The sequence below is a fragment of the Chanodichthys erythropterus genome, chromosome 8, assembly GCF_024489055.1.
Source record: "Chanodichthys erythropterus isolate Z2021 chromosome 8, ASM2448905v1, whole genome shotgun sequence".
NCBI classification, from domain to species: domain Eukaryota; kingdom Metazoa; phylum Chordata; class Actinopteri; order Cypriniformes; family Xenocyprididae; genus Chanodichthys; species Chanodichthys erythropterus.
The window spans coordinates 14,057,851-14,080,192 of NC_090228.1; the positions used below are offsets into that span (position 1 = coordinate 14,057,851).

A 22,342-nucleotide genomic window follows, 5' to 3' on the forward strand; every position below is an offset into this window, starting at 1 on the left:
ATCTGTAAAATCAACCACACTCCAGTAAATAGCTCTTACACAACAGATTTAATGCTTCAGTCACCATAGTGATGTACAATCCTTGTGTGAACTGCAGAAAAAATGAATGGCTGCAGTAAGGGTGGAGATGGGTGGTACGGTTAATAACCGGGGAATGGTTTACATCACTCACAAAAGCCTATACAAACATCTCAAACTGATATACATGTCCTTTTTATTCTTCCTTTCTTTGTCTATCTTCCTGCACCTGGTGTGCCTAATATAATGCTGCTGTGCCTGTGACGTGGGACACGAAAGTCACAATCAGCATCTGATATCATAAAAAAGCCTCCAGCAATGGCTGATTGGATAATAAAATCTAAATAAAAAACAGTCATTCTCTTTTTTCCAGGTCAACACAAATTAAACAAGGTTGCTTGACTTCTTAGCAAGAGCTCGTATTTCTCTCTGCACGGCCAACTGGATGAAACAGACAAATTCACTGCCAGTTCCAACAGGTCACACGCTCTGTCCAAAATGGGAAAGAAAATCTCTGGATGGAGTGATGGTTCATATTGGCCCTCGAACGGCAAGACATGAGTCACAAAGTGATGAACAAATTTTGTTATGATGATCAAATCAACAAAGAGGTCTACACTATTCCCATTCATCCCTCAAATCATGTGTCTGTCTTCGATTAACATCACAACTGAAAAGAATTTAATTCAAGAAGTGTGTAAATTAAGGTCATTATTTTTGTTTGCACAAATAGCATTCTCGTCGCTTCATAACATTATTGTCTTTACTACTTTTATGGACCTTGAATGTGGTAATTATGTTGTTTTCTATGGGGGATGAAAAAACATGGATTTCATCAAATATATCTTAATTTGTGTTCCAAAGATGAATGGTCTTACTGGTGTGGAATGACATGAGGGTGAGTAATTAATGACAGAAATTTAATTTTTTGGGTGAATTAACTGTTTAATATGATTAAGTATTTAAAATAATGAGTATATGGAGGAAAATGTAATGTAAAGGGTTAGTTCACCCAAAAATGAAAATTCTGTCATTTATTACTCACCCCCAATGCCGTTCCACACCCGTAAGACCTTCTTTAATCTTCTGAACACAAATTAAGATATTTTAGTTGAAATCCGATTGCTCCGATGAGGCCTCCATATGGAGTAATGACACTTCCTCTCTCAAGATCCATAAAGGTACTAAAAACATATTTAAATCAGTTCATGTGAGTACAGTGGTTCAATATTAATATTATAAAGCGACGAGAATATTTTTGGTGTGCCAAAAAAACCAAAATAAAGACCTATATAGTGATGGCCGATTTCAAAACACTGCTTCAGGAAGCTTTGGAGCATTATGGATCAGCATGTCGAATCAGTGGTTCGGAGCACCAAAGTCACGTGATGTCAGCAGTCTGGCGATTTGACACGCAATCCGAATCATGATTCCACACAAAAGACGCTCCAAAGCTTCCTGAAGAAGTGTTTTGAAATCGGCCATCACTATATAAGTCATTATTTTGGGTTTTTTTGGCGCACCAAAAATATTCTCGTCGCTTTATAATATTAATATTGAACCACTAAACTCACATGAACTGATTTAAATCAAGCATTCTGCATTAGTTCAGGCAGGCCTCATAGTCAAGCTTCACTATCAGATGATTCGCAAATTCCCACCCATATCAGCTGATCTGATTTCTATGGACTGCATTGGCAACTCAAATAAGGCGCATTACTTAAACGCAGCTTCCGTCTCTCTGCTTGCTTGGCTGCTTCCACTGCACGCTGCTTGCAACCCACCTCCTCCCCAGCTCCTCCTTAAACTTGTGTTTAACTTAATCAGTGTCATTCTGTTGTCATTGATGTATGCTCTTTTCTCAATAGGGGGATTTTGTGCTGCTCTCCCAGTTAAAAAATGGGAGGTTGTCCCCAGAAGCTGCTGCTGTTCCCAGTCTTAGCTTTCACAGGGAATTTAGAACAGAGCCATACCGCCAAATGTAATTTATATGCAAAATATACAAATAAAAATTTAACTAAAAAGTTTATCTCTGGTCATTTTTGACTTAAGTGGTCCTGACTGAAATATGTTTTTAGTACATTGATGGATCTTGAGAGAGGAAATATCATTGCTGGCTATGGAGGCCTCACTGAGGATTTCAACAAAAATATCTTAATTTGTGCTCTGAAGATTAACGAAGGTTTTACGGATGTGGAACGGCATGAGGGTGAGTAATAAATGACATTATTGCACTGCATATAAAGGCATACTGCAATACAAGAAATGCTAATAAATCAATTTGTGCATTCAAACAAACACACACATATTATATATATTCTGATAGGCTAAGTGGTCGACCGATATGGATTTTTCCATGATTTTGCTCCCACAAATCCTAAATAGGTTGGTTATATAGCTTGCTCACACACTTATAGTTTTTCTCCAGTTTAGTCTAGCCTTGACTGATAGCACTGAATCAGATGATAAAAATAAAATGACGCTGACAAAATACAGTCCCGGGCCACATGAGGACACACTCACGCCTCTTTCCATTCTATTGTTTGCAGTACATACCTCTTTTTCTCCTTTCTCACATTTCAAGGTGTTCATAGGGTATTTTGCTCAAAACTGGAAATACCTCTTCATACGTGCCTTTGATGCAATCCCATGGTGGGTATGAATAACAAGGTCTCTATCCCTCTGAGATGGACGAGTGAAGAAGTCCATTAGCACCTGCAGACTGTCTGTAATTGCCACCAAAAAAAAAAAGAAAGAAAAAAACACAAGCTGATGAACTAAACTGGGACGTTAGTAGCATTACAAATGAGACTATCTTATGTCAACCAGGAGAAGCTATGCTGACTCTCTCTCTCTCTCTCTCTCCTGTACAACAAAAACAAATGTAGAATGTAATGTAAACATTACAATAAACCTTCGAAAAGTGACATGGAAGGACAAGGTTGCCATACTTCTGCATGAATATCCATGACTTTCAGTCGGTCGTGTTTTCTTGGTAAGAATTTGAAAACAGAACACACAAACGGCAACAACAGTTAGTTCCAGCCCTCAATTTTGATTGGCTCAGCGGCTAGGTCTTTCACCATTTGTATCACTCCATTTGTCAGTGTTCCTCTGCTGATACATCCGTCACGCCAGTAGGTGGCGACAATTGGTCTTTATGAGTGAGCCACTTTCTCAAATGATTCGTTTAAAACTATTCATTTATTCAGGAATGTAACGTTAAGTGAATCACTGAATGAGTCATTTAGAACCACCGATTAATTCAGGAATTAAACACGTGAGTCATTGAATCATTCACTAAACCGATTCGTCCAAACACACCGATTCTTTCAGGAACAAAACAAGTGACGTCATATGAGTGAGTCATTGAATCGTTCGTTTCTTAGATTCTTTCAAAAACTTGAATTAAGCAATAAAACAGCACAATACCTGTAAATATTGTGTCTAAAATAAGTGAAAGTTACTAAATATTTACTTTATAATTGCTTTTATACAACAGTCCACCATTGTATAAAATACTCTATATCCAGAAAGGTAGGCATACTAAATATTTATTTCTTGTTTATTGGCCTGTTTTTTTAAGCAATATCACACTTGTACTGGAACAACAATACTTTTGTGATATTACTTACATATTTTGTTGAGATTACTCTCACAAATGGCAATTTTTAGCCAATAAAATAGTATAACTCACTTTATGAATTTCCATGACATTATACATATTTCCTATTAATTATTTAGTCAAAAAGGCAACTCTGCTGAAAGTGGGTGTATCTACATTCCTTGCATTCTGATTACAAAAAATTCAGGTAAAAGAAGCAGTAAAGTGTTTTGATCAGCAACTGCCCCATTAGAGCTAAAACCAAAAACAAAGGTTTGTGTTACAATACATTGAGCAAAGCGGCTTCAGTATTACAGAAGCACTGTGGTAATGTTACTCAGCAGCAAATTTACAGACTTTAATCGTCAGAGTACATAACCCTGAGGTGAAAAGTGTAAAGAGAGACTTCAACAGCTAAAACAACTTGCGCTACAGCAGCCGTGTCAGTCTAATGTGAGCACAGACGGAATGAAGAGGTAGGTGGTTTCGACAGCCTCAAACTATTCCTGTAAATATCTGCGTGATGCGGTGTGTTTTTTGCCAGACCCCTAAGTAAGAGATGAGCTCAGAGGTTTCGTGTGCATGTGCGTTTGTTGATGAACATCAGTTCTGCATAATTTACATGTGATAAACAACTCTAATGTGAAACAGTCAGGCCCAGAGCTGTGGTTCCGAAGCTCTCACGCATGCATCTCCATACACATAAGCGGGGCCACATAAATCCCAAAAGGACTCAGGCAATGCCTCAACCCTTGGATGAACCAAAATAAGGAAATTTCACATTGCATTAAGCTGCGAGGCTAAGATGAACTGGAAATATTAGAGCATTATGGGTAAAACAGCCTTCTGTTTACATGCCAGTCAGTTTGCAGTCTATTCCACACTGAACGTATTGGAGAGATGAATAGTGAACACTGAGGCATTCTGTGATATGCAGAGAAAGCTGAAAGAACTTGTTTACCTCACAATTTCTCCATACTGCACAGTGTGTTATACACAGCAGGCGAAGAATCGCTTTACAGCCTGATTCTTTCCCAAAGGAGCCTGTACGGAGGCATCATTTCCCGAAAGCTATAATTATCCTTCTACTGCAGCAAATAACGATGAAAGAGAACAAGAACGAGAAAGAGACAGAGCGATACTTCAACAAAGAATAAGAAACAGAGGCCTGCAATGACAAACAAATCATGTGTGAATACTGGGAAAAGAACCAGAGTGTTAGCCAGTACAGGATTCATCTTTATTTGTATAGTTCTGTGTAAACACATAGATGATTAGTTCCTTTTTAACATGTGAAAACATCATGGGACTGGTTATAGCTTCATGGTTCAGAGCACAGTACGAGACAGTGGCGTGCCATGCACAAACCTCCATGGGGGCAGGCACGAGATCAAATTCTGGGGGTTAGGGAGGGTCCCTTTGGTAGAAAAATATAGCATTGTGGGGGACAGGAAAATTGGGAACCTGTGATGCAACCGCAAAGGGCACTTTTACTTTCACAATCAAAGGTAGGGTGACCAGATGAGATTGGCTGAAAATCGAGAGTCGGAGGTCTCAGGTGACGGGATGGGGGGCTTCTATGATATTAGACTGCGTAGCCTATAATAAAAGATAATGAATTTTAAACCTGAACCAAACATATTTTTATTCAAAGATCAACAGTATGTCATTAGTCTTTAGTCTGCCACAAAAAAACTCAAATGTCATTGTGAAAAGAAAACAATGACTGTTGTAGGTAACAGTGCGTAAATCAGACCTTTCTATATAGCCCATCGTTAATAAGCTTAAACGTAAATAACGTTTTTTTGAAAACAGTGCCGCGAATTATCAATCACTCCTTTACGTGTACATCACTGTCCTCCTCGCGGCTGCAGCAACTTGCGCTCTCTTCATAAACGGGGTTCCGGTACACCAGCCATGCCAACGGAATGAATGAAAATTAGCTTATCAATGCATATCTAAATTCGCGTCTAGCCGCCTACGGTATTTTTTTAGAACTTAGAAAAAAGATTCTGCAGCCAATGAGCAGCCGGCGGGGGCTGGTTGCAGGATGACTCAACCTCCGCAATCAGTTTTTAATATTTATCAGACAATAACTACTCAAGATTTTGCTTTGGTATAATTCTCGGGACAATTAGGGCCAGATTCGGGATTCGGGACAACAGTTTAGATTTCGGGACGTCTGGTCACCCTAATCAAAGGGCCACGCACAGCTGTTACCAGCCTACGTCCGTTACACTCACCCCCTTAAACCTCACTCCCATCCGGGTCACGGCACCAACATAACCCCTCCTGTCTGAACCACCCGCTCTAATGCCTGGCTCACACTACAGGAGTTTTAAAATCCTATCCAATTGTAAAATCTGGTTGCAGCACACACTTCAGGAGAATCTTTACAGATTTTCTTCCCTCAAATCATAAACACGCTCACACTACAAGATTTGAAATTCGCGGAGCATCACACACTACATAATGTTATTAAGATTATCTGCCAGAGGAAGCGCGTCACGTGATCTACGCAGCAGATCGAAAGCGGATGTAAACAAAATGGATAGGCTACTGAAACACGGAAACTTGCTGTAGCAATAATAATCATTTGTTGTGAGAAAACACAAAAGCGGAAGAATAAATGAGTGTGGATGAAAAAATGGTTGAGGAGACGGGCTCAACATGGATTGTCAGTTCTTCAGCGAGAAATGGAGGTAAAATTGACCTTTTATTACTTATCATAGTGTGCTAGAATGTTTACAGTTATAACATTGCCTGCCTACTGTAGTTCAAAAGCGCTAGTGTCACCTTTTACATTGTAGATTCCTTGATCTTGGTTTCGCGGTCGCCATTTCGAAATGTCTGTCACTTCCGTCGCATCGTATACTTGTTTCCTATTGGCTATTGTGACAGTACTGATGTTATTACAATCTTGCTCATCCCAATAAACATCAAACATGTTTGATATGATCGGGGTGAGCCCGATTTGTGTGAGATCAGATCGGGAGGTGCAAGATTTTATCCGTGAACGTCTCAAATTACCAGATAATCTGCGCTGAACATCGGAACCGATCGAGGTCCTGGACAAGATTTTTTCTCAGATTCTCGGGAGGGGAAAATCGGGCATAAATCGGCCTAAAACTCCTGTAGTGTGAGCCAGGCATAAGCGGGACTCGAACTCGGGTACACACGCATGGGAGTCGGGTGCTCTAACAAGGAACCTAAAGACCGCAGTCTCTAACATCATTCGCTAGAGCGCCTCTTGAGATCAGGGGAGTGAGGTTTACAGCTACCAGCCTACGTCCGTTACACTAACCGTGTCTAATAGTGGACTGTAGGTTTACAAAACTCATGTTCTGATAAAGACTCATTTCTTTTCCCATGTGGAAACGATTAAATGGTCTCGCCAGCCACCAAGACAAACCGCACCACAGCACTTTCCAACCTGCCCCAATATTATCTTCAGTCTGGGTCTGCAAACAGGAGCCTGCGGCCCCCCCATACCGAGCATCAAACTCATTTGCTTCCAGCCTACAAACAAGAGAAAGATGGCAGCCATTAACATAAATCAGATTTAAACCATAACGCAGTGCCTCCAAATTACAACACACTAAATCAAGAGAGAAACATTATAACGGAAGAGATTCATTAAGTCTGTAGAGATGTAAGAAAAAATAAGAGTTATGCTCTGTGTTTAAAGCTATAAAGCACACGAATGTGTGAAAGAGAGTGTTTTTATGTTTGAAATGAGATACTAATTTACTACTCAAAGACATTGTGCAGTTTATTTTGGATAATGTCTACTATTGTTGTCATACTTATAAACTCAGTTGTCTAAGTTCAGTGCACTATACACTGTAGGAGTAGTAAAAATAGCATTAGTCAGGTTTCCATTCACATATTTTTGTGTAAATTGAGATATTGCATAAAAAAAACGAGGGATGGATGTGGATTAAATTTCCAAAATGTGCATAAATGCAAATATATTATGTAAGAAGGCATGTACATGAACTACAATGGAAGCACATTTAACCAAAAAATCTTAGATGGATACATTAATAAAATAAATAAACATGAATAATTTGCCAAGATGATTGCCTACTTTTACCTCCCAAAACGTCTGACGTGTGTCACAGAAATACAGCAAACATGAAGTGCGTCAGAGCATTTTGTTTGTGTACTCTAAATAGCAAGTAATTAATTTTATAAAGGGGCCACGCTGGCATCTACAATGACTTTCATTTCAGTTTTTGCACCAATTTTCACTAGAAGTGATGATTTTGTTCACTTGAACTCGGAGGATGCAAACACAGCTTTCTTTGCTAATTATTTTTTGCAATATTCATGACTTTTCACACAAATTAAATGTGCAACCTGAATGTGAATACGGCTCACCCACACTGCATACAGCAAACTTTTACAACAGAAAACATTATAAATAGGAATAGTATGCTATTCCAAACATAGCACGACACTGAACTAACTGCAGGCCACATGTTGACACTGAGTGGGGGAGTTAAACGATGGCAGGAGGTTTAGGAAAAATACACGTCCAACATGAAGGAGCGAGATCGCATGGACGAGAAGAAATGACGGGGTGCAGCTTCAGGTTAGAATCACACACCTGGACCTCCTCATAGAGGTGTAAGCACAAGTCTCACAACCGCTCTTTTGTGCGAAATGTCTGAATTCTGTCACGGCCGTGAGAAAACATTCACTCCACTGGGTGTTTGGGCCTCTTCCACTCTACATGCGCCTCGGAAACACATTTTTTTCAGTTCCCTGTAAACTAGCACTTGTTTTCAATTTACTAGCTGTTATGAGAAGATGGTTATCAGAGAGATTAAAACAACAGGGCAGGACTGGCAGAATCAGACGCAAATCTTATCGCAACTCCATCGCAGCTTACAGAGTTTATTTCCTGGGTGGAAAATAGGATATTTATCCCAGCCCATCATGCACTGCACATTTCAACAATGCAAGACACCCAGCAAATGTGTTGGATTGGACTTCTGAAAGGGGATTTCCTACTATGTTATGCTGGGAATTTATGCTGAACTATTTTGCGCACAGCCTTTCCCTGCTAAGGAATTTTTTTTCTTTTTTTTTTTTTTGAGAATGTCAGTACTAAAAGCAATGAAAAATGAGAAGTTAACACATAAAGGCACAATTATAAAAACAACATGAACAAAATCTAAATGTTGACAATAGGAGATCCAAGTAATCTTATATGGAAACATATGGAAAACATTAGCGGGCATGGTGTTAGGGCTTACATGCAAAAATGTGACACCAAACTCAGATCAGTGTGCAAATACACAAATGTTCGTTTTCCTGTTTTGCAGACACAAACAGTCCGTTTTTTGCAACTCAAATGCTATGCATGTATTAGCCAAATAGCATAATGTTAACAATATTCTTTTTTTCAGTCAAAAACGATAGTGAATACTATATCGTGATTCACACCTTAAAGGTACACCGAGTTATTTATGTTGTAGTAGTCGATATGGAAGCTTTGTACAACTTCTAGGTAACACAGTGTAAATGTAGCATCATCCAAAAGTTTTCAGTTGAAAAAAAAAAAAAAAATGCAGTCATGAATAATTTATTCTGTGAGCAAAAATATTAGGGCTGTCAAACGATTAATCGTATACAAAATAAAAGTTTGAGTTTACTGTGTGTAATTATTATGTATATATAAATACACACAAATTAATGTATATATTTAAGAGAAATATGTTATTTATGTACAAAATATATTTATATATAATATAAATTATATAAAAATATAAATAAATATATATACTTGTAAATATTTCTCTAATATATACATGAATGTGTTTGTATTTATATATACATAATATTTACACACAGTACACCCACATATATTAGGCAAACTCAAACTTTTATTTTGTATGCAATTAATCGTTTGACAGCCCTAAAAAATATCCAATAACAGGGGAGTAAGAGTTAGCAAGATAAAGTGAGTAGTATTTGGCTGGTCATGTGATCTCAAAATGGCTGCCCCCATGAGGGGACCCACTGCATATAAAATAAAACATCTTTTTTAGGCTAGTGACCAGATTAGTAAGACTCGATTGGAGAAAGTTACTTTTAAAAGTAATCGTTACAATATTGCATTACTGCCTAAAAAAGTAACTAATTGCTTTACTTTCTATGGAAAGTAATGTGCGTTACTTTTTTAAAAGTAGTTACTTTACTAGTTACTTGGAAAAAAGTAATCTGATTACATAACTCATGTTACTTGTAGTGCATCACCCAACACGGCTCAAATGTACATGACTTCAAACATTTTTCAAAAGTACTATTAATTTCAGGTGTAATTAAAAACAACAAAACAGGCAAGGCAAGCTAGGCTTTCAGGCAAAGCTATCAAATTGCACACAATTGTAAATATAAATGCATGAAACAATGCCAAGAGTGTCACATGTTCAACTAGATAGGACAGGCATTACAACAATGACCCATTTTCATGAAGTTGTTGTACAAGATAAGTGAAAACACTGACTAAATACATTTTAAAAATCTCTTCTAATGACATTGTCAGTGTCACCTGCCCTTTTGTTCACAAACTACACCTAGTTTCTCTCAGGAATGACATTATGGCAGATGACAAATCACCAGCGTTAAGTTTAAAAGCAGGAAACAGGAAGAAACAACTGTTTAGTCTCATGCGTTTAGTGGCTTGTGAATAAACCATTTAGCTGCAGTTTTTTTCCCACTGATAAATGGCTTCCAAGTTTTATTTTGGGGGTACTGTTGAAAAACACAAAACAAATGAATCGAACGAGTTTAAATGGTTTTTTTCCCTCTGTCTGTTTGCCTGCACTCTGTTAGTAGTTTCTTTGTTGTCTTTTGGTTATGACAGTAATCTCAGGGATATATCCACAGAACATGGTGTCTTCCCAAACTTACACTTTCTCAGAATATAACTCATGATCGCAACATTGTTTTGAACTGAAAATCAGAAAAGCCTCAGGCTGAAACTAAAAAAAGAGAAGTGGGAATTTTATATTTAGTGTTTATACTCCACGACTGCGTTCCCCCAAAAACCCAAAAGCAAAGCAACAACACATTAGCTTATAAAGAACAGTTTGTTTAAAAGGAACAATGAACAGTACAGTCCCTTTATCCAAAGTCTAGCAAAGGACTTCTCAAGACCACGGCATGCAATAAGACAGCTGACCATTCCAGCCATTCTAGAGTACATGGGACATGTCCTAATACAGGGGCGTAAAACTAGGTTTAAGAAGGGGAGGGTATTATATGAACAAGTCTGGGCAGGCCGACCGCAGACAGACTTGCCCTAAAGACCAACAGGAGGTTAAATTTCAGTTTAGGGATTATAACATCACTGACACTCTCTCTCAGAATTTTGATTCGTTTCCATCATTTAGGAATAAACAGATTGAGTCTTTCTAGATCATCTCAATTGAGCTGACAAACGAGAAACGTACAATGTACCAATAAGCAATGTACAGGTGTCATGACCACAAAGATAAACATCACCATAGTAAAAAGTCAGTCAGCATGTCACAAACAATGATCTCATGACAATTTATATGAACCGTAATCATAAAAGCCATTAGTACTAGGCCTAACTAACTTGAAAACATTCACTTAAAAAGGCATTCAATGAAACCAATATGAACAAGCTAATTAGGCTGTTAAAGCAGAGGATTGGAAAGTAAACATTTGTGCATTGTGAGATTTATGGCCCATTGCAGTTATCGAAGAAGCTCTCGCTGGAGACGCTACTGAACGAATGTATTTGTTTTTCCATTACGCACAGTACAAACGTGATCAATGAGTAGGGCAACAGCGACCTCTTGTGCTCATATCAAAACACTTAACTGTTCAAAGAGACAATGCTCGGAATTGCATGACTTATCAGGGGTTCTCAAATTTCTTACGTCAGAGACAACAGAAACAAAATATTGTATCTTCAATCAAGTTGTAATTGTATCAAATTATGCAGGACGTTAAGATATTTTGCATTTAGGATACATAAGCTTTGTTTTGAACTTTTAAAACATCACAAGATTCACTTAAACAATTTAATGTGGTGGAAATGACACGTGTTTTCAAGCTATAATATAAAATGACATTAAATAAAATCTATAAATCTGACCTGGAGGTACAGTGTGTAAATGTTTTAAAGGGACTAGTATAATATACCACTTATACTGTCAGAGATCAGCTATAAAAAGGACATTACAAAAAGTAAATGTTTGAACTAAAGATAATAATGAAAATCAGATCATGTCAAACCTGTCTTACTCCATGTGATGCAGGACGCAAGCATACTTTCCTCCAATATTTTTCACATTAACTTAAAACCTGTTGGGTTTTAGTTTAGCTTTTGTGACTATTGGCAAAGTGAGTGCAATAAGCAACTTCAGGTGATCAAAATTAGTCCTAATTAAAGCATAATTTCTGCTAACACTGGTTTAAATCGAGGTAAACAAACCATACTATTGATACAAACTTAAACAGCTTTCGCAACTTTACTTGATGCACAAATGAAGCCATCACAAAAGTGAACTGCACATTTTTTTTTTATTTCAGGCACAAGAGGGAGCAATTTTGGCCTAAACGCCTTCTCGGCAGAGTCAGTATTCAAGTGATTCACTCACAGTACATGTCACAGACAAACACACGGATTAACACACATACACCCAAAACCCCAACAAGGCCACAAAATCCTTTTTTTAAAGTGCTTAACATGTCAAGTATTACCACAAAAAAAAAAAAAAAAAAACCCCTCCATTCTTGCAAAGCGATGCATGTGTTCAACAACCCCCCCCCCCCCCCCCAAAAAAAGGCACCATGTTGCAGATTTTTGTATGGCTGAAAAACCTCTCTCCCCCTCTATCTAAAATTAGCAAGTGAGAATACAGGGTCATTTAACAGACACCAGAACACGCTTCTGAATGTTATGATTTCAGTTTAGCGCACACTAAATGCAGCTACTTTGGGTTATGGGTTTGTGCACCCAAGTACACTGTAAACTTTCAAATAACTGAAAAAAATAAATAAAAAGTATATTAAAAAGAACCCAGGTAAACCCATGTAAACTTTCACCAGCAAACATCTTATATTAGCTTTATATACTGACTTTTGTACTATTGAACATGATCTTTCAAACATGCTGTTGCACCATGCGTAACCGAAAGCGCAATAAAGTGCAGAATAGCTTTCAAAGAACATCCACAATGCCACATCCTCCCTTTTTGTGCCCATTTTGAGAGAAATGTTCAGTCCTGGTACAGCAGGAAACCAGAAAAGGTGCTGTACTTCCAGCTGCTGCCATAGATGGCGCCACGGTGAAGCCGCAGCCACACCTGGTCGCCCTGGAACAGCTGGAGGACAGCGTGATTGCTGGCGGTCTCGTGGTCTGGAGCGCCGTCGTTGGCATACGCAGACACCATCACCTCTTCATTGCGCATGAGGTTGATGTACAGGGGTACACTTATGGCCAGCTTCAGGATGTGGAAGATAAAGACGTAAGCACCGGGAGCGGGACAGGTGAAACGGCCAGTGGTCGTGTCGAACATTTCTCCGAGATTAGTGTGCAGCAGGTCGAAGGCGATCGGCTGATCCAGAGTGCCAGGGGCGAAGTTGGCCGTGCGGGCGGCGGAGAAAGCCACGCGGAGTTGGGTGAGCGGATACAAGTGCACAGGCATCAGAGTGTGTGGGCCCTGGGGTGTGATGGGCACTTCCATTGGAGGGATGGAGAGAGTGTCACTGATTCCTGAGTCGAGCGGATACGCACCCTCTCGGTCTGGGCTGCTCACCTGAGAAGAGTCACTCCAACCAGCTTAAAAGGGGGACAAAGGAAGACCATCACTTTGATCTATTAGGAGCCACATCTTAACTTTTGAACTGGGAACTTTTAAATAGTATCAGTATTAAATATACTTCTATAAAATATCAATGTATCAGTAGCTATGAGTGATTGCTCATACCTATGCTCCTTTGAGTTGCTGTGCCTCCACCTCGTTTGAAGCTCTGCTGATACCCGTTATCCTGTTAATATATATAATAAATAAATTTAAAAAAGGTACAGAACTGACTGGCTTTAAGTAGATTGATGACACGGACCAAATATAATATATTCAAATATATTGCCTAAAAACACAAAATGAATTTAAAATTAAATTCATTGTTTATATAACTAATGACAAATTAGTAAACCTCACTTATAACACTTACCACACATACATATAATACTTACAAATTTTGTTTATATGCACCATTATAACTAATGTGACATTAAAACTAAAAAATAAAAGCATATATATAAATGCCTACCACACAAAATAACATTTACTGGTTTGTTGTTTATATAATAAAAGTTATATTAAATTAATAAACAACCTATATACATTCATATTTAAATATAAATGCCTACAACAGTGAATATACATTTTGGTTTTATACATTACCAATATTAATATAAAAAGTTAATAAATTGTAAACCTTACTTATAATGCCTAAAACTAGTTGATTTGTTGACTAATAATGAATTATGTGAAACCAAATATGAAAATAAAGTAAAGCAGGTAAATTAAATAATTAAAAACAAACTCACTCTGGACACATAAAAGGCAGATCCAGGGTCTCTGTGTGTCGTGTGGGTCTGGGAAATGAAGCCCCCTCCTGGAGAACGCACATTCACCCTATAGGCCTCATAACCACCTGTAAATCAGTAAGGAGGAAAGAAAAAAAACAAAAACGCAGGTTTTACACCATTAATCCAGGTATTCCCCAAATGGCAGAAGATAACATAGTATAGATTAACTATTAAAAGTTTGTGCAAAAATAGCACTCAGTGCATTGGCTCAGTTTTAAAGATTAGAACAGAAATACACCAACATTACGTGATCGGCATGAAATATGAAGGTAAAGATGAAAGCCTAACAGAGAGTGAAGGAGACAGAGGAAGAGGAAAGTACCTCTGTAGCCACCAGGTGATCTGTATGAGTGACCCAAACCCCTGCCTGCACGCGTCATACCTCTCGCTGTACCGCGGGGGTAGCAGGACTGACTCAGACGAGACTGTGGCTGAGGGGTAGAGAACGCGTGACCACCTGTACTGACTGGACACTCCAGCTGGTAATTGCCTTCTGCAAAAACATGCATGATTGAGAGCAAGTGAGCAAGGAGAACGAATGGGATTCTTTGCAAGAATTATGCTAAATTATGGCTGTTAAACTTTATAGCACCATCCCAACCATGAAAGATTAGCTGGGAGTGTGAGGGGTCAAGTTTTGCATACATTTTAGGGGCAAAATGTCTCCTACAATGAGAAAGTATTTAAAATCTGAAAGTCATAGCATACATCTAACTGTCGGAGAGTGAGTCCGGTCTGAGGGAGGGAGCGAGTAGGAGCGAGTCTGAAGGAGTGAAGGAGTGGGAGGAAGTCTGAAGGAGTGAAGGAGTAGGAGCGAGTCTGAAGGAGTGAAGGAGTCGGAGGAAGTCTGAAGGAGTGGAGGAGTGGGAGGGAGTCTGAAGGAGTGAGGGAGGGAGTGGGAGTGAGTCTGAAGGAGTGAGGGAGGGAGTGGGAGTGACTCTGAAGGAGTGAAGGAGTGGGAGTGAGTCTGAAGGAGTGAGTGAAGGAGTCGGAGTGAGTCTGAAGGAGTGGAGGAGTCGGAGTGAGTCTGAAGGAGTGGAGGAGTCGGAGTGAGTCTGAAGGAGTGGAGGAGTCGGAGTGAGTCTGAAGGAGTGGAGGAGTCGGAGTGAGTCTGAAGGAGTGGAGGAGTCGGAGTGAGTCTGAAGGAGTGGAGGAGTCGGAGTGAGTCTGAAGGAGTGGAGGAGTCGGAGTGAGTCTGAAGGAGTGGAGGAGTCAGAGTGAGTCTGAAGGAGTGGAGGAGTCAGAGTGAGTCTGAAGGAGTGGAGGAGTCAGAGTGAGTCTGAAGGAGTGAGGGAGAGAGAGTTGGAGTGAGTCTGAGGAGTGAGTGGAAGAGTGTCACAAATCTGTAGGTCATGTTTTACCAATCTGCAGGTCATCTTCAGGTAGGTTGAGTTCAGGTGGCGTCTGGGTGCTTGCGGTGGAATAACTCTGGGTTTTGGCCGATGTGTAACTCAGATGCATGGACTCAGAGAATCCACTCTCATCTGACTTCATTCCTGAGCTCTCGCTGATTGGCAAAGATGCTACATTAAACACCTGATAAGGAGAGGGAGGTTTGAGCTTAATGCAAACCAGGTTTTAAATTATTTAAATAACTGGAATTGATGTTAGGGACACCAGAGGCATATGCTCACAGAGTGGATGTTGTGGAATGTGTTTTCTGCACTGATGGATCGGTGACTAGGTGGGGTTGAAAATGTCTGCTCAGACACAGAGGTTGATACTCCATTGCATAACGGCTGCTTTCCTGCCTAACACATACACAAACAAATAAATCAATCCCAAACATACAGTTTAACAAATAACTTCCACGGCACCACATACAATCTCCAGAAATTTAAATTTCCACTTGTAAATGCTCAGCCACAACATCTTCTAAATCTCAAGAACTCAAGGTTATAAACTTTTAATTTTATTTAATATAAACTATTAAATATACATTTATATTTATATATTTAAACCTTCAAACCTCATTTAATCAAATAAATCCTCAGCACTCCTAAACCTTAAAGAGATTAAACAATATATAGCATGAACGAGACAATTATTTGTCTGTCAAGTTCTTACCTGTACAGTACTTTGGTTTTCTAAAGGGATTGAGATTGAGGATCCCCTGCGGTACAATGGAGGAGAGGTGAAGCCCTCACTTTGCGTCTAACAAACACAACAGATACCATTATAGCATATTTAAGATTACAAGCCTACCATTTAGTATCTTGCATTCAATAACTGTACCATCACAAAAAAAAAAAAAAAAAAATCCTACATGCGTTTTATCTTCATGGTGGAGATCAAGGTCAGAGCCAGTTATAGAACGATCTCCATTTGACAGACAGCCTTTACCCTCTCCAGACAGCAGGATCCGTAAAGGAGTGCTCTATGACCACAACATGTCATATTAGGTGGTCACAGAGAATGCTGACCTCATGTTTTTATTGTTATACACAAAATAAGCTCTCATATTAAAAAGTCAAACATGCGCACCCGCTGGGATGGAGGCAGAATATCTGATGGGCTTTTTGTCAGTTCCCTCTGTGCTGCATGTTAAAAGAAACAGACTATCAATATCAGTTTAACACCATTCTATTGTTATTGTGTAACTTAATATGGAGCACTCATGTACCAAGAGGAGTAGAGCAGCCTGGAGATGGAAGGCACCTCTTTGCTCGACTGTTTACAGGTGAAGTTTCTCCATCCAGAAGAGACTCCTGCAAACAGAAGATTGAGGGAAAGTCTCTGAACACTTACTTTCTTTCAACAAAAACTGGATAATTTAATCAAGTATTGTTACAAATCCTTTTCTTAATGCATGCCTGCATGAAGCTGAAGGAGCCAGAGATCTGGTCCATCAGAGTCTCCAGTTGCTGTTTACGCTGAACAGGGTCTTTTGGTAATGGAGATGGAGAGCCAAAGACTTCTACTGCGACAGGAACCTGAAAGTATACAAGCATAAAAATAATGCTTTAACTGCGTTGAAACAAATTATTTTATGATGGATTAAAATAACGCACCGATTTGGAGTCCTGCTCCCCTTTGGCCTTCCTTTGACGTTTCTAGAAAACATGCACGTGAAGAGAGAAAACCAGACCTTGTTACATATTAAATGCTTGCCCAACTGAGCTAATTGCCAAGATGCAAGATCAGCCATTTAAGTAGCGACATGTTTAAATGGTTTTAAAACTACAGTCTGCAGAGTCCTAGGGGACCACAAGAGGGTCCATCAAGAATAAACTTCACAATTTACTAAATGTGCATTTTTAAATTACATAATTACTTAAATGCTAATATTGGTATAGGGACAAAATTTGTGTGCGTGTATGGCTTAAACATTTTCCAGATATTTTAATAATTGGTTTTAACTGCATTTCCATTTCTCTTAGTATAAATGGGTTTGTATACATGAAAATATTATAGCTGCCTTTATATTTTAGCAAGAGGGACCACCATACTAGTTTTTTTTTTTTTTTTTTTTTCCCCTCACCTCCTTAGGGTCAACCATGGGTCTTTTCACGATGTCTGTAGTCTTAGGAATCAATCCTGCTGCCCCTTTCCATGGCTTCTGTATGGGGGACTGAGAGGATACAGGAGGATCAGAAAACTCCATTTCCCATGAGTCCGGTGGCTCCCTTTCCTTCATGGCCAAAAACTCATCCTTCCAGCTACGTGGCGACGCGTTGTCATCCTGTCTACGCTCAGCAACGTCCGTTTCAGATAGGTATCGTCTGTTAAGAAACTGGCATCATTCAGAAGTTACTGACCTGCTTGTGTTTCTCCACAGTTTGTAGCTTCGAAGACTTGAAAAATCATGGTCACTTGTTTTTACCTCTTTGGAAGGCACTTCTTTTGAGCTCAGCTTCACCAGTGCTAAAAACACAAAAATAACTGATATGTATTACAGTAAAAGAATGGCTGCTTAAATTATGAATGGAGGTTAAGTTTAAATCTCACTGGAGAGGCTACAAGGCCTAGATGGAGGGTCAGCCTTTACAGCCTCTGTCTCCTTTTGACTCTCAACTTTAGGAAGTGGTACGTGATCAAAAAAGCCACAGTCCACTAGCTGAAGTAGCTTATCCTTCATGTGCTTATCTGAGGAAACAACAGCAGTCACATTCAAAATGGTTTCTGACTTTGTACCCTCACAGCTCCATCAGTTAGGATCAAACCCCCTTCATCAACAAAATAAAAGTTTTTTTTTGCTGAATTACACATACATAAAATATGCCCTTGAAATAAAGAAATAAAATTAATTTACTATTATTAATGATTATAAACAATATTTTGTCATTTGTCTACAATGTTACCCTACATAATTAAAGGGGGAAAAAAACATCATGGCTCATTAGAACAGACAGCTGTCAAATTAATTTGACTATCAGAGAATGAGCTAGAAACTCACATGTCGAGCCAGCAACTGGTTTTTCATTCCCTTCCAGAAGCTCCCAGTAAACAATAGCAGCCTGTTCCATCTGATCCTCTAAACTAAAGCATGAAACAACAGGAAGACAATGCCACATCAACAGGCTGAAAAGACACCAAATACAATACTGTGATGGCATTAAAAATATCCAAAACCCAAAGCTAGACATGTTATAGGGACAACATACAGTCAGCAGGTTATCGCAAAATAAATCAGGAGGGTTCTTGTTCATCCTGATTGAGTTCATTTTATTTTTATTTTATTTTATTTTATTTTTTTTGGTGATATTGACTGGCTGACTGTACATTATCACACTATTATGCACCTAGCACATATCAATAAAATAATTTCCAACAAACATTTAAAAAAAAATGAAAAAAATAGGAAATTAGTACCCAATTATAAAGTTTAGTGGTCAACAAATATACTTGATCACAGAATGTCATGTTTGACCAACCAGAATCAAGAATTTCAGAGAGCCATGTAAAATGACACTGACTGGCATTTAAAAGTGCTATAGAGGATCTTTTCGTCAACTGAGAAACCAAAGACTGTTACTGAGTTTTTGAAATGAGCGCATGTGTAAGAACAGCCCCCGTCCTTCACAGCTAATTTCAAAGGAACGCCTCCCAAAACTCGTGCACGAGTATTGGAACACGAGTGTTTACCACCGGCATTCGCGGTGACGTGTTTTTTGTATTCATTATGTCGGACTCACCACAGGTAACTCATAATCTGCAGTTGTTACTCCTGACAAAAACATTGCATGCGGTGCCTGTGGAGTGTGGAAAGTTACTGGAGCGCGCAGCCGCGCTCGTCTCTCACAAGGAACGTCACGGCAGTGATTGACAAGCCAGAGGGCCAATTGTTTACGCGATGATCGCATATACGATTGGCTGATGTTTTTAAGGCCCTACCTCGTGCACAGATGATGTATATTAATATTATTACTTTCAGTGCACCTAATAAATAGTCTTTTATCCGTTAGTAAAGACAGTTTCAAGTAATCAAACATGTACAAACAAAATACAAAAACACTGGCTATAGAGCTGAAGGCAGTATCAGGTGTAGCACAAACCTCATGCTATAGTCTCGTTTGCATCCCAATAATGATGCCAGATCCAGCAAACTCTCCATGTCCTGTGTGGTCAGGTAACGGGAATGTTGTCTCGTGTTGCAGAAGTTCCTCCGGACGTCCTCTCTCTTCAGACTGTGTAGGACGTATTGCACCTGGAGAACCAAGCTCAGACGTTTCCGCTCTTGTTCGATCCTCATGATCTTCTCTTGACGAACAACTTTCCGCTGAGCCTTCAACAACTACGGCGGAGAAAATCACAAGATCCAGTGAACCATTCAGCGGTTTGATTCTGCCCTGTACTTGCATGCATAAAGCCTTACATCTTGTGTGAGGGAACCAATGGTCTTCTGGAGCTCTTTGGCAAATTTAAGATTGTGGACAACCTCCTCGTACTTCCCCACAGCTTCCTACAACATTACCACACATCAGTGATCTCCATTTCCCAAAATACAGCACATATAATGAAGAACGATTACCAGTTGGTCTGGATTTAGTTTGTCCCCCTTTTTCAGCCTCTCGCTGTAGCCTTCCAGTTTCAGCTGTAAAACAAAAAAAGTTTGTTTTATGTCAAAAGTCACACACGGACATAACTGAAGGACATCTGGTGCTCTACGAGTAAAACAAAACCACCTGAATACAATAAAACTCATTCAATAACATAAGGCACCTTCTTTTTCTCAATGTTACGGATCTTGTGCTTGAGGCAGATGAGGCCGTCCTCGATGTACTTCTCGTAGCCATAGTAGATGGTCGTGGCCGGGCTAAGGGCGAGCTGGAGGGCCGTAAGCACTCGAGGGGATTCAGATTTAGGGCTGCCCTGGCCATCCTTCTCCACGGTCAACGTCTCTATAGTCCGAGATGGTGACAGCTGAACCATGATCTTAGTCTCTCTAAAAGACAGGGGGAAATTAACAGAAAGGTCACACTAGTTATTGTGGGGAAAAAAAAGACTGACTTTTGTTTATTGCCATGTTCAGAATGGAATAGTAGATTACTTCTTACAGAATAACCTGCAGTATATACCATTATATTGCCTCTTTTTTCAAACAGCATTGCATGTCAATAACACAGTGCTCATGAACTTTATACTGACACCTATTGGTATGAATGCAGCATCACACAAACTAAAAAAAAAAAAAAAGTTTATTTGCAGGCATATTTGTTTTCTTATTCTGCAACCAATAGAGTTTGATAATATTGGGTCATGTGATCTCAACATGAATATGACCATAATGGGGTGACCAATCTTAAATTTAAGGCAACCAATGTGACTGGTGTCTCATGTACCCTAATTGTGTATCATTTTAACCATCAAAAGTACTAATCAGATTATGTGAATTCCTCAGTGTTATTTTAGTATAGCGGAGATGATACTATAGTTTATATTTTCATTTCCTTATTCACTTGTATGCATTTAAAATGTACTTTTAATGTATAATCACTCCATTTCATGCCTTCAAAAGCATATATAGAATTCATCCTTGTTTATCATGCAAGGAGTTCAGTAACCTTATGCCAATTAATGTTGCAAAGGAAATCTCATTCTCAGCACACATATATTGTAAAGTTAGGCACAAAAATCATACTGTATGATAATTGCAGAAGCCAAACTCTGCCCATGTGTCTGGACATTCGCCAATGCTCACCATGACATGGCATTTACATGCTAAAACGACAAATACAACAATAAAAGACAAATCACCCCTGGAAATCACTATGTAACATTAAAACCACAGTCATTTACTGTCGGCCATTTACAAATATTCAATAGAACGTCAAATGCAATTCTGGCGTTCCTAAGCATTGGTTATGCATCAAACATACCACCAAATCAAGCTACAATAACTTGAATTACGAAAAGATCGACTGCAATACTGTAAAACGCAACTTTTGAAGCATTTATCCGACACGAGTTTGATGCATTCCAGAATAATCCTCTCCAAACGGCATCGACGGGGTGCCACCACCCAAATGCACGCGCAGAGAACGCAAATAAGTTGCTAAAGGACGAAGAAAGCACAAACGCAAGTGACATCACAGGTGCCAGGAGCAAAGCATCCGCAGATATCTCACCGACCTCATGCGTCTCTGCCGGTGTGTGTGTTTGTTTGCGGCGCTTCAGATCGTTAGGATGACTTGGGTGGGAAGGCTGCTCATTTAGAGTCAACACAAATGAGATAGCCTTTCGGTGAGCTGGTGGAAAGACGACATAAAGCGATGGGTAAACAGAGAGGACAGACCGCAGCCGCCTCTCACCTTTTTATGCCCTCAGAGCAGAGGAAACCCATCAGCTGGAGGAGCAATCATGACGTCACGCAGCCAAACACAGGACAGTCCTCACGCGCAACCTCAGCACTCTCCCGCCCACGGCATGCATGCATCCATCTATCTACCTAACATCTAATCTCCAACATGGACAAATGCTATAGTAATTTATAGTAAATACTATAGCGTTTTTAAACCATACTATAGTAAAGTAGTTTAATTCATTTGTTGTGGTAATTCTATATTTGCTGTGGTAGCCTAATATACTATAGTAATATAAATAAATTACTTTATCCAACTGTACTACGTTTTCTG

General features: G+C 39.3%; 1 protein-coding gene across 1 annotated transcript; it reads right to left on the reverse strand.

Annotated features, from left to right (window-relative positions):
- Positions 1 to 12,576: 12,576 nt before the first annotated feature.
- caprin2 (caprin family member 2) lies at positions 12,577 to 21,978 on the reverse strand. Its single transcript, XM_067391041.1, has 21 exons — positions 21,840 to 21,978; positions 20,430 to 20,652; positions 20,239 to 20,301; positions 20,083 to 20,169; positions 19,763 to 20,001; positions 18,664 to 18,746; positions 18,216 to 18,353; positions 18,091 to 18,131; positions 17,749 to 18,000; positions 17,279 to 17,320; positions 17,081 to 17,200; positions 16,891 to 16,975; positions 16,752 to 16,804; positions 16,534 to 16,644; positions 16,335 to 16,421; positions 15,902 to 16,018; positions 15,629 to 15,803; positions 14,590 to 14,760; positions 14,226 to 14,332; positions 13,600 to 13,660; positions 12,577 to 13,451 (listed from the first exon to the last, which is right to left on the reverse strand). Exons 1-21 carry the CDS (start codon positions 21,842 to 21,844, stop codon positions 12,889 to 12,891), a joined length of 2,823 nt encoding a protein of 940 aa, XP_067247142.1. The 5' UTR covers positions 21,845 to 21,978; the 3' UTR covers positions 12,577 to 12,888.
- Between the last annotated feature and the right edge of the window lie 364 nt (positions 21,979 to 22,342).

Excerpts from the sequence above, each read along its gene's own strand:
- caprin2 (XM_067391041.1), bottom strand. Across the intron at positions 18,001-18,090 it reads AAGAAGTGCCTTCCAAAGAG|TTTCTTAACAGACGATACCT; the intron begins GTAAAAACAAGT and ends GAATGATGCCAG. Across the intron at positions 14,333-14,589 it reads ATCACCTGGTGGCTACAGAG|GTGGTTATGAGGCCTATAGG; the intron begins GTACTTTCCTCT and ends ACTGATTTACAG.